The sequence below is a fragment of the Zootermopsis nevadensis genome, unplaced genomic scaffold (genome assembly GCF_977971745.1).
Source record: "Zootermopsis nevadensis isolate Lab colony 2312 unplaced genomic scaffold, Znev_1.0 Znev_ptg000023l, whole genome shotgun sequence".
NCBI lineage: Eukaryota > Metazoa > Arthropoda > Insecta > Blattodea > Termopsidae > Zootermopsis > Zootermopsis nevadensis.
Genome location: NW_028259155.1, coordinates 5600852 through 5612934, shown reverse-complemented (window position 1 = coordinate 5612934; position 12083 = coordinate 5600852). Strand labels below are relative to the sequence as shown.

Here is a 12083-nt window from a genome sequence, read left to right as displayed (position 1 = left end):
CAACCTGTCCATGGAATATAAAAAACTCAAGTGCACTGATTTAAAATCAATATACATGGTTTAAAGCAATGCCCTGCTTCTATTTACATATCTTTAAGTACAAATATTTTGACTAGAAAGTTTACACCTCATCCTCGATTCTGTTTCACTGTAATAGGTTTCTGATTAAGGATTTGTTTACAATGTGTGCAATTGTTGCAGCTTATATCATTCCTCATTATTTGGATTAATTTTTGCCCATTATAATATGGTTTATGTGGAGTTGGTCTATTTGATTGTAAGATATTACTAAAATTATCTTGTTTCAAACATGCAGTATTTCATAATGTAATTTAACTGGAATTGATAGAGCTCCCCACATCTCAGCCCTCTAGGGCACTATAAAACGTAAAATAAATTGTAATTTCACAATTACATATATGTAACTGTCCAAATGTTTCTGACAACTTGTTTGTAACGTTGGCAGTGCACAGGGAAATTTGGCTCTATAAACAAACGAAAAGGTTAAGGCGAATTTCCAAATAGTATTATGGTTGGTGTTAGGACTGCAAGCCAGAGTGATGTATAGTTGTAATCTTGTAGTATGTTACGTGTGTTAGCTATGTAGGTAATCCGCGTTATAGATCCAGCAAGTGATTTTGAACAATTAGCACATGTAAACATTATGTTTTAATGGCTGTGTGTTGTCAGGGTCAAGGTGGTGAAGAATGGATTATCATCGTCAGATATGGGAGACGTCTTGAAAGATCTTGGGAATATTCATTCTATTTTGAATGTGACCTAAAGCTTTTGGGTAAGTGGTTTTCTGAAAGCCCTGTCCCTTTAGTCGGCTACAAGTCTGGTACGAATGTAGAGGAAACTACAGAGCATGCACACACAATAGAAGTTCTTGTCCTTCCTGTATTATGTATATGAACAGCCGCACTGTAAGACCATATAAGAGTTGTTTCGTAATCCTGGACCATAGGAGAATTGGATTATTTAGCAAAAAGTGGAATAATGTAAAGAGGAAAAAGTTTGTGCATATCATGGGTTTCCAATATTAAGTGTTGGAATCTTTTGCCTAGAATGATTATGTTATTACCATTAAAAATTACGGCGAAATTGACACAGTGACATGACAGCAAAAGATGGATGTTTTTCCAGAATTCAGTAGTATTTGTGCCCCCCCCCCCCCCCCAATTATTGCCTGTCCCTATTCTGGAAACACATCATACACACACATACTTATGGTTTATAAGGGTTGAGAAGGTTTGTGTAGATCCTGCAGACCCTTGTCCAACACAGATTCACCTAACATTCCATTCTTGAGGAAGAATGGGAGGTACATGTTTCAAATTTTGACTGGATTGTGGTTATCCTGACTTAGGAGTTGTGTAATTTTCTGCAGTCTCCTCAGGCACATGCTATAATTTTACCATCAAATAAATCAGGGCCAGTTTCCTCCAAATTCTTGACATTTCACCTTTCACGATCGCCATTTGCTTGTATTTAACACAGTAAATCCTTTGCTGTTGAAATAATGTTAAATGTCTTAAGAATATGTGTGATAGTTTGGTCACATATGAAGCAGTCTGTTTGCCATTCATGAATGATGGCAGGAATTTGAAATAATTTTTATATTTATCCTTTGTATACGGGCATAACTAAATACAATCTTGCAAGGTAGCTTTGTAATGCAGAAAAATTGTTATTAGTTTTGTTCATTTTGTTTCTCAAATTTTATAGACATTTTGTATTTATGTGTCTCCATTTTATTGTCCAGTATGTATCTTCATCTCACACTATGATTTGGTATAATCATACTTTTTACCTTACAAAGGTTTGTAGTTTTACTAACAAAGTTAGGAAGATTACAATCTATTCTTAACTTTTATTTTATTTCTCTAACAAATAGATTTTGTTTATATGAAAGAAGGCAGTAGATGATGTCCTGTGGTTGCATGTTGAAGAGACCAGTCACAGAGCTCAGACATTGCTGGAGGAATGTACTTGCTGCAATGCTGTGGTTTTATGGAGATAAGCCAGAATTTATCCACAATAAAAGGATTTGGCAGTAACAGTACCATATTTATTGTGGTCTTAGATTCTCCAGATATTTTAGGACATCATTGTATGCATTACTTTGCCAAAGGTCTGAGGTTCTAATCCAGCCAATATTTTCTCTTGCTGATCTTTGCCTCAATAAGCGGTATCTACCTCTGAAATGTCAGTGCCCATCAAAAAGTCCATGTGATGTCACAACCCAGAAAGACCATAATTGACATGTTTGCTCCCATGCCATGAGAAACTCGTATGACTTATTCTTAGAGATTGAATCATATTGGATCCAGACAAGTCTAACGCTACAACTGTCACGTGCTAGAGAGGTGTTAGCTTTGGTTGGGTTGTAGCTCTAGTACGTGGCCTCCAAATGAAATTATTGGGGATCATCAGTGTGGGTTCAGACGAAACAGATCAACGATTGATCAGATTTTTTTGCATTTGTCAGATACTGGAGAAAAAATGGGAGTTCAGTGGGACCGTACATCAGTTATTTATAGATTCCAAAAAAGCCTATGACTCTGTGAAGAGAGAAGTGCTATATAATATTCTTATCGAATTTGGTATATCAAAGAAGCTAGTGAGTCTAATAAAAATGTGCTTAAATGAAATCGAGTAGGTAAATATGTATCTGAGTCATTCTTCATCAAGAATGGTCTAAAACAAGGAGATGCTTTGTCTCCCTTGTTCTTTAACTTTGCGCTAGAATATGCCATCAGGAAAGTCCAAGACAGGCAGGAGGGTTTGCAGTTGAATGGGACACATCAGCTATTGGCATATGCTGATGATGTTAATTTATTGGGGGACGATATAAATACAATAAAGAGGAGCACAGAAGTTTTACTAGAGGCTACTAGACAGGTGGGGCTAGAAGTAAATTCAGAAAAAAACTAAGTACATGTTAGTATCTTGTCATCAGCAGACAGGCGGGCAAAATTATCTTAGGGTAGCTAAAAAGTCCTTTGAAAGGGTTACAAAGTTCAAATATTTGGGAACAACAATAACAAATCAAAATGATATTCACTACGAAATTAGGAGGAGACTAAATTCAGAAATGGTTGCTACTTCTCGGTTCAAAATATTTTGTCTTCCCGCCTGATTTCTAAGAACCTGAAAATTAAAGTATACAAAACAATAATTTTGCCTATTGTTTTGTATGGGTGTGAAACATGGTCTCTCACTCAGAGGGAGGAACACAGATTGCAGGTGTTTGAGAATCGGGTGTTGAGGAGGATATTTGGGCCTAGGAGAGAAGATGATGGGGCATGGAGAAAACTACATAATGATCAGCTTAAAAATCTGTACTCCTCCCTCAATATTGTCAGGGTGATTAAGTCGAGAAGAATGAGATGGGCGAGGCATGTAGCGCGCATGGATGGGGCCAGAGGTGTGCACTGGGTATTGGTTGGGAAGCCTGAGGGGAAGATACCGCTGGGGAGACCTAGACGTAGATGGGAGGATAATCTCAGGCGGGATCTATGGGAGATAGGAGTTGAAGGAGACTGGATTTCGTTGGCCCAGGACAGGGTCCGGTGGAGGGCTTTGTTTAATTCGGTGATGAACCATCGGGTTCGGTAAGCCATCTAGTTAGTACGTGGCCTCCACTGAGGCTGTGCGACCCCATACTACTGAACTCCCCTCTCGCGGCTTACACATCGCGCATTTAGGAGCCACGACTACTCGCACGAGCTATAGCTCGAAACTCGTTCAAGCAAGTCAATTAAGATCGAGGTGTCGGGTATTGTTCGATAATGAACACTTGTTGCACTTGTGAAAAAGTCGTCCTTGCACTTCGACCATTGAGACAACTGACTGTCGCGAGCGATTACAAGAGGTGATCTGCGTGGGCTCTTGTATAGTCACAACGATATCATGTGTTTATTAATCTAATCGAATTGTATTAAATTTCAACTATCGATAAATAATTAAATGTGCGTAGTGTGACTTCGGTCATGTAAACCCACGACGATTTCCAATGTTTCCGCATTTGTCAACATGTTTTGGCCTCAGCATCATGAATGTTTTGCTATCTTTGTACCTATCATATTACAGAAAAGACGATTAATTTAAAAAGTGGTAAAAAAGACATAAGCGATCACATTCTCAGTGACACGTCGAAATATTAGTGTCCCTTCGTCTCGAGATAGGTTATGTTAGCCCAGTGACACATCCGTTCCCGTAACACCTCAGATTTATTTTGTTGCTTTCATGTGTCCATGTTTACTTTGTGGTGGGGAGAGGACGAATTTCTGTAGAACCCCTCCGGACCCCACAAATGAAATGGTGCTCAATTAAGTACCGCTCCTTGAAGACGTAGGAATGGAGCTCCATGCATCCTTAATCTGGAGGGTCACTGTGTTTTGGTAAATATTGCCATAACCCCACTGGTTTATATTTATATAGGTGTTTACTTAATAGGATTAAATCAGTTTTTTTAAAAAAAAGTTTTGTATGAGTCAGTAGCTTTTGTGAACATTCTCACATGAAGTTACATATTGGTTCAGTTGGACAAAAGATTTCGTAAATAGACCCTTTTGTCCCCTTTTAAAGACACTAGTGTGGCATAGTGCTAAGGATCCCCTTGCTTAAATTGTGAAAGTACTCGTCCCATGCTTTGTCCACTCGCGTTCCAAGTCAGGTCTAAGACTATTAACAGTGTCCTGCAACTGTTCAGTAGTAACTCGTCTAGTTCCATAGAGTCCTTGAGAATCTCATAGTCTTACTGCACCCGCATTCACAAGAGACCGCCACTGATTGTTATTCCGAGGCAGATTAATTCTCCCATTCAACTTATTTAAAATGCATTTATGTTGTCCCATCTATCACTAGGTCTTCCAAGTGGTGTCTTCCCTTTAGGTTTTCTGACTCATTTTCTGGGTTTAATTAATTGATCCTTTTAAGTAACATTTTGCCAAGACATCATTCAAATTTCTCTCCTTTTATGGAGGGCTTGTTATTGTGTTCAGAGTTCGCTGGTGGTACCCACCTTAAAGAAAAATCCAGCCCAAGTCTGAGGGCTTTGTGAAGCATTTCCTAGCACGCCATTAGTTTTTTTACGAAGCTAGAGGACCTTACTGAGACAACTGACCGATACTTATTTTGTGTTGGCCTAGCTGTCTTCAGTGCTTGGCGTGTCCACGGAACGGACAGAAACTAGTGGTATAAATAATAATAATTTTTATACGTTTTAAAACAAATAGATTTCGTGTATCGTTGCAAGAACTGTGTGCGCCAAGCTCAAGGCCATGTTGACAGATCCTTAGCGACGCAATGAAAGTACCAAGTGTGGAGCACTAGGATTTTCTTTGTTTATTTAACCATTTTAAAGTTAAGTGATAAGTTATAGCTGTGAGCATTACTTTCATTGTATCGTTGCAAGCAGAAAGGTAGACTACACAATCTAATGGTGATAATCTAAGGATGTACTGATAACGCTTGTAGGTGAAATGAAACGTCTAAGAAAGTATAATCCTGAATGTAAGTAATAAAAATTTATTAAACAAGCAGTGGTGTTGGGGATTGTCGCAGTTCAGAAGTATATTTTAATTTTCTTGTTTTATCTCTGATCTTGTGTTTTGTATCACAAATGGTATTTTTCTCTGTTAAAATTTATTTACGAAAACGATTCATTGTGCATTCGTATAGGTGTAATGCTGTGGGTTCTTATACAATATAATGTGTGTGTGTGTGTGTGTGTAATTTGGTGTGGAAATATTTGTGGAAAAGTCTGAGTTTAATGAAACCACAAATAAATCAAAATGAGTTTTTAGCTACATCACGAAAACTCAGTTTGTTCGCTGGTTGTCAGGTTATGTAGCGACGCAGAGGTAACAAAGCAAGAGTTTTGAGAACTGTGAGTAATTGGGAATATTAGAGGAAAAGCCAACGAAGTATCTTTGAAGGTTATGTCGCGAAAGTTTTGTCTCACGTTTTTCCCCGTAGTTCGGTTCACTTGGTTTAATGTTGTAACATATTAGTTTTACAAACCCGTAAGATTTATTGTAGTCTGGTCATTCTCTTGATACTTCCACTTAATAGTATTTAATACAGATTACTTTTTGGAAGAATCGATTACTTGAATGAGAACAATTGACAAGGGATTGCAACCACTCTCGATTCATCGCAGTGTTGCAACGACCTTCATAACAGCTGTTCAAACACTGCAGACATTATGCCCATCTACCGGCATTAAGACAAACTGAGAATAATAAGTGCACTGCGCCAAAAATCAGGCGCACAAATCCGAAACCGGAAGTGATGTAATTTCCTGGTGCTTGTATATGTGTGTGACTTTACCCTGTCTTCCGTTAATTATGGTGCCAGGTACCTGTTAAGCAAATTCACGACTCTGTCTGCATGTTGATTGATGACTTTTCTGAGACGTGTGACGAGGTCAGATATGCGAGTTCAACTCTTGGCACAATCGTATTTTATTGCATAAATTTTATTCGCACAAATATTAATTTAAACCCAAACTTCGTTTTGTTCAAGTATGTTTCAAAATTTGCGTCTGGAACTTACCAAAAGCAATTGGACACTGTGCTGTTGTTGTCTATAAAGCATATTTAATACTGTAACATTTTTTCATGAGCAAAACGTAGTCATCAGTATTATTTTACACATAAACTAACTAACTATAGATGGCTAAGGGAACCCGATGGTTCATCACCGAATTACCCAAAGCCCTCCACCGGACCCTGTCCTGGGCCAACAAAATCCAGTCCCCATAGATCCCGCCTGACATCCTCCCATCTACGTCTAGGTCTCCCCAGCGGTCTCCCATTCGATGTTTTAGTACATGGTTTTAATGCTTTAAAATGGCTGCTAACGTATACGATACGTATCGTAAAAGCTCAGGAATGCAAGATACACATAACGAACAGCGTCTTGGAACAGAACTCGTTCGTAAACCGAGAGTTGCCTGAATTAATTTATATAAAATACTTTCGAAACGGAATTTTTAAATTGCCCTCGTGTTTGTTTTTCATGATTCTGGACACTTGATTAAACGCATCTTGGTTCCTGAATGCGCGATGCCTTATTTTTAGGCTTGATGGCATTGGCCGGCCGGCCGGGGTAGCATATTGATCTGTGGGTGTGAGACGCCATTTTGCACCAGCTGATGTTTCACTCAGTTCGGTCTGGTGTAGGGCACTGTACAGGTGTATGAGTGTCTAAAGATGGAGTTGTAATGCAGAGTTCGTGGTGGAAGGACAGCCCTGTGGAGGCTAAGTGTTTTACGGAAAGTAATCAGTTTGAGATGATTTCATTTAGTGTGGACCCTCAGTGGTGTGGTTTGCTGTTCTCGGTATATTGTCGCCATGAGAAAGGATCATTATTAGGAGGGGGTGGATTCCCCCAGGCTGACGCATTTGCTACTTGTTCCCTGGCAGGGCCACCCTTGGATGTCGATTGGATAGCATTTACGGGTAGTGTCGGCTTTGAGATCTGTCGTTTATCGTCAACTTGGGCTCTCGTCTTCGAGTCAGGTGAGGCACAAACACAGACATCTGCATTTCATAGGACCGCAGGTGATGTAAACAGACTTCGTCGTCAGTAATAGTGACTTTTGGTTTGTGTTCGTCACTGTTACTGTTTTCAGACAAAATCCTTAAGAAGTTTTTGAGACGGTAAATCCGCTTTCATTTACACAGAATAAAGTGTTTCTTCATTAGAGTGGGATTTTTTAAGTCTTCTTTGATGTCGGGGTACAGCAAGTGCCCTCATTGGCTGATTCTGTTTCTCCTCATTTTGTAAATATTTACTGTGCATCACCGAATTGAATTGGAGAAACTTAAGTCATGCCACGTTTGTGCGTAATAAGTGGGGGGGGGGGTCCGTAATTATTTTTAGTGTGGAACGCTGATCTAAGAGTTTTTTTGACTGTTTACATTAAATCTCTAACTGGCCAGCAGTCTCACACAAAGCATGTTTACCCTATTTTTGTACTGTAACACGTCGTTCGACTTTTATTTTACCGGGCACATCCTCACAACGAACGCACGCACGCACGCACTGGTATATATACACACACCTCCCCACGTCGCCACAGAATGATGCTTTGTATTGAGGACGTTTGCACTGAACAAAGAATTAGACTCAGCAGCATTTACTATTCGCGTATTACAAAAACATGCAATCGACAGTTAAAATTGGAAATTAAAAGTAACCTGTGCTAATACTGCAATGAATAAATCTTCTAAAACTCGTTTATTAATTGGGATGTACCACTTGAAGACTTTAAAAGTGGTGGTTCTTAGCCTTTTCTTACAAGCGGCATATTTGGGGGGGGGGGGGCAGTACATGGAATAGCAACAGATATGTTCATTTGGGGGGGGGGGGGGTGTCCGCAGTGGCTGCGCGGTCTGAGGCGTGGGCCTTGTGCCGCTGGGACCGTGGGTTCGAATCCCACTCAAGCCATGGATGTTTTTCTGTGTTGTGCTGTCCTGTGTACAGATAGAGGCCTTTCGACGGGCTGATCCCTCGTCCAAGGAGTCTATAGATCAAGCCAACGAAAAGTTGGGACCCGCAGTGCTCAGACACTTGAAGAACGGGTCGTCCAAGTAGCCAGTATGTTCATTTTTAGGGGCACTACTTTTAATGAATTTTTGTTTGTCAACGGAAACTGTTTCCGACAAAAGACACTACATTCATCACAACTTGTGAAAGAATTAAGCGACACATGCCTTACGTAATAAACGTTTATGTTTGCTTTTCGTGACAGACTGTCAACAAACAGAGTCCATACGAATTTGTAGCAAGGAGTGGGGACAGGTACCTTCTAGCACCACTACTAACAGTAACTCCTGCTACTATTGTCAGTATTTTGTACTTCCAAGTTTAAAATATAAATTTATTGTTATGCTTTAACAAATTTTTAAAACGTACTCAGTTACGGTTAGTGTGATATTTATTTATTTAGTGTTCTGTCTGACGACAGGTCCATATGAACAGGATCCTTCCATCCTTTTCTCGGACTGGGACCTGTTCATATACGTTCTTGGCAGATGATCCAGAAGTGGTTTGCCATTGCCTTCTTCTGTGTGTGAATGGAGTAATTGTTGGGATGCCACGGAGGAAAACTCCGTGTTGCCTAGACCACGGCCTTGCCCAACACATATTAACAGTAAATTAGTTTTTAATAATTCTTTGATTCAAAATCCATGGTTGTGCGTCGTACGTGATCCGGGTGTAGCAGGTCGACCGCCGGGAACAAATTCCCGTGTGGGGCGAACCCTTTGGATGGGGCTGAATCCCAAGAAGGGCGGATGCACGCATATGGGACTCTGACCCCCGGTTGGGGCGGAGTTCCCGTCTGGTTTAGGTTAGGTTACAGTAAGTTAGGCGCATTTGGATATAAAAATTTGTAACAAGATGCATGTTGAAACAGTTAGTGTACGGATTATACATTTGCTGTATTATTAAGTAATTACTTATTTCTAATTTGCTATATGCAGAAAGTTAAATTAAATCCATCTCATATTTTACGAAACAGTTTATTTTGTGTTTGACAATGCGACGGCTGGATCTGTTTGTCGGCCATTAAGGGGTTGAAGTTTATGAAGTCTGTTTCGTCACGTTATGTTCAGCATTAAGCCTACTTCGATATCTCGTTTTTGTTACTGATTATTTAAAGGCGGTGTTGTGTACGAATATGTAAATTGAAATGGAAGTGGCATTTTTACGTCTACGCTTTTCAAAACGCCTCCTTAAGACCAGTCAAAAAGTTTTTCAGAGGAACGTTAGTTTATAATATTTTTAAAACTCGCGTGTGTTAAAATTTGAATTAATTCCTCGTATCTTTTTGTTAATAATTCTTGCTTTGTACGGGGGAACATGGACGGGTTACATAAAATCTGCCGGAGAATGTATAATGTATTTACAGTGATAAATAGTTTTAGGTGTTCTCCCAGCCCTCACTGTTTCAGAGGTATTTGCTGCCTCCGTCATCAGACCGATTGCCCTGAATACAGGTATTTTTAACAAGACAAAGAACATTGATGACTTAAGCCACATTTTATTTATTACAAGTCTGATCATGCAATGGCGGGAGATTATAAATTATTATACTAGTTTTGCTAAAATTTTGGACATCATCCATAGTCTGTTGTTTCCCATAAAACGACGTTTCGGGGACTGGATCTTTGTCCGTCATCAGGTAAAATAAAGGGGACAAAAGGGGTTCTACTCTTTGGGGTACCATACAGTCCAGTGCCCGAAGCGTCGTGTTACGAGAAACAGCAGACGATGGACGATGTCCAAAATTTTAGCCCAAATTATTACAATACACCATATTTAATTTATTTCAGAATTATTATCTTGTCCGTATTAGATTTATGTTTTTGTTCAGTTTAACCTCCCAGTCCCTCAAATAATATATGAAAGTGGAATTTAGATACGTTTCATGTCACGTTAATTGTAGTGTCTACTACATTTGGGACTTGGCATTGTCCGTTTTTATAACCCATGTGTCGGACAAAATGTAAGTGGCCGTTGTCAATAGACGAGGCACGGAAATAAACCCTCCGTCATCAGCGCAAGTCCTCTATTTTAAGAGGTGTGAATGAACCAGAGTGTAGAATAACTGAGTGATTATTTTAACAAGTTCCAAATATGGTAATATAGCATCGAAGTAGTAGCTCACAGTTCACATTTTATGTATTAAACTTCATGTTGCCCGCACAACAAAAAAAGGTTGGGCAGGCCCGCTCTAACCCTTAGTCCATTATGTTTTAATTTTACTCTTTCTTCCTGTTGGAACATCACGTGACGTCAGTCTTCTGTAAACTCTGTACTGTCCCGCCTGTGACTCCAGCACACTAACGCCATCTTCCTTTCGTCGAGTAAGGTCCCATACTTGCTTCCGGCATCGGCCAATCCCATCAGCTGTTGGGTGTTGCGTCACTCATTTCTCTTCTTGCCCTCACTCTCTCATTTCCTGACGTAACGTATCCCTCTGTGATTTGTATCTGAATTGAACACATTCATTTTCTTATCTTCTACAAGTTTTTAGCGTCTCTGACTCCATATGAAAATTCTCAATTACCCCAGTTCGTAAATGTCCTCCTATTATGTCATGTGTGCGATAAATTCGCACCATATTCTTATTGACATCATGTTGTAGACGTGTGTATTTGTTCCACCTAAATTTTTAATTCCTTTCGGCAGAGTAAGGGAGCCTAATTTGGGGAATTTAAAAACTCACATAAAAATTTTAAAAAAACAGTACATCATTTAAATAAATTATGTTACTTTTATTATGTCACATGGCATAATTAACAACATAATTCGCAATAAAGCATGTTAATTAATATCTGTAGAACGTTTTTTACCATATTAGGCATTTGTTTCTAGTTTTGGGGATGTTGATTATAGAGAAGAAATTGATATTTGTTGATCATGTTTAACTTTATAACACTAATTTTTGTTACTACACAAGTTGTTTAGTTTCGTAGTTTACACAATGTGTTCGTATCCCATTTTGACCTTCGCTGTCATCAGAGAATAACAGCGCCGCGCATGCATTCTACGTTTGCATCATCAGTTACGTCGCCCCAGCGGTTGTCTTTTCATAGAATCGTTGCAATCGACTTTCTCTCGATCACATTCTCATATCGATCTTCAGGTTTTCGAGAATTTGTCTTGTGTCTGCCTTCTCGTGTAGCTTGCATTTGGGTTTCTTTTGATATAAATGTAAATTTTGTTTCTTTCTGTGACATTCTTTAAGAATGATGGCCCTACAGCAGAGAAAAATTAATATTTCCTCGACTCTTGTAATTTTCCATGGGAAGCCAGTGTTAAGTTGGGAAAATTCAGTGCGAAACTACTCGCAACATACAGACAGGCCATCAGCCTACGGGAAATGTTGATTGAAAATCGGACCGTGCGATATAAGACTATCCCTTGAAAACTGTTTGGACGAGATATCTTGCACTGCAAATGGCTGCAGGGTGTTTCAAAGCAGGCATTTGACTTGTGTACATTATGAACTGTCACTGATAGATGGCATAAAATAGTGATTTTTTTCTTCTGCAGGAATT

General features: G+C 39.3%; 1 protein-coding gene across 5 annotated transcripts in view; it reads left to right on the top strand.

Annotated features, from left to right (window-relative positions):
* The first annotated feature begins 514 nt into the window (after nt 1-514).
* Nucleotides 515-12083, top strand: part of LOC110840042 (uncharacterized) — a 36212-nt gene continuing 24643 nt past the window's right edge. The window contains exons 1-2 of one of the 5 annotated variants that reach the window (XM_087354399.1): nt 515-603; nt 691-793. Coding sequence is in view for 4 of the 5 variants with exons in the window: in XM_087354398.1 (XP_087210524.1) it covers nt 7235-7532 (298 nt within the window). In the remaining variant the exon portion in view is untranslated. Of the gene's footprint in view, nt 794-5316; nt 5521-6892; nt 7533-12083 lie in introns of those variants that run through there. The other 4 variants (XM_087354397.1, XM_087354400.1, XM_087354398.1 and 1 more) reach the window with 4 other exon arrangements.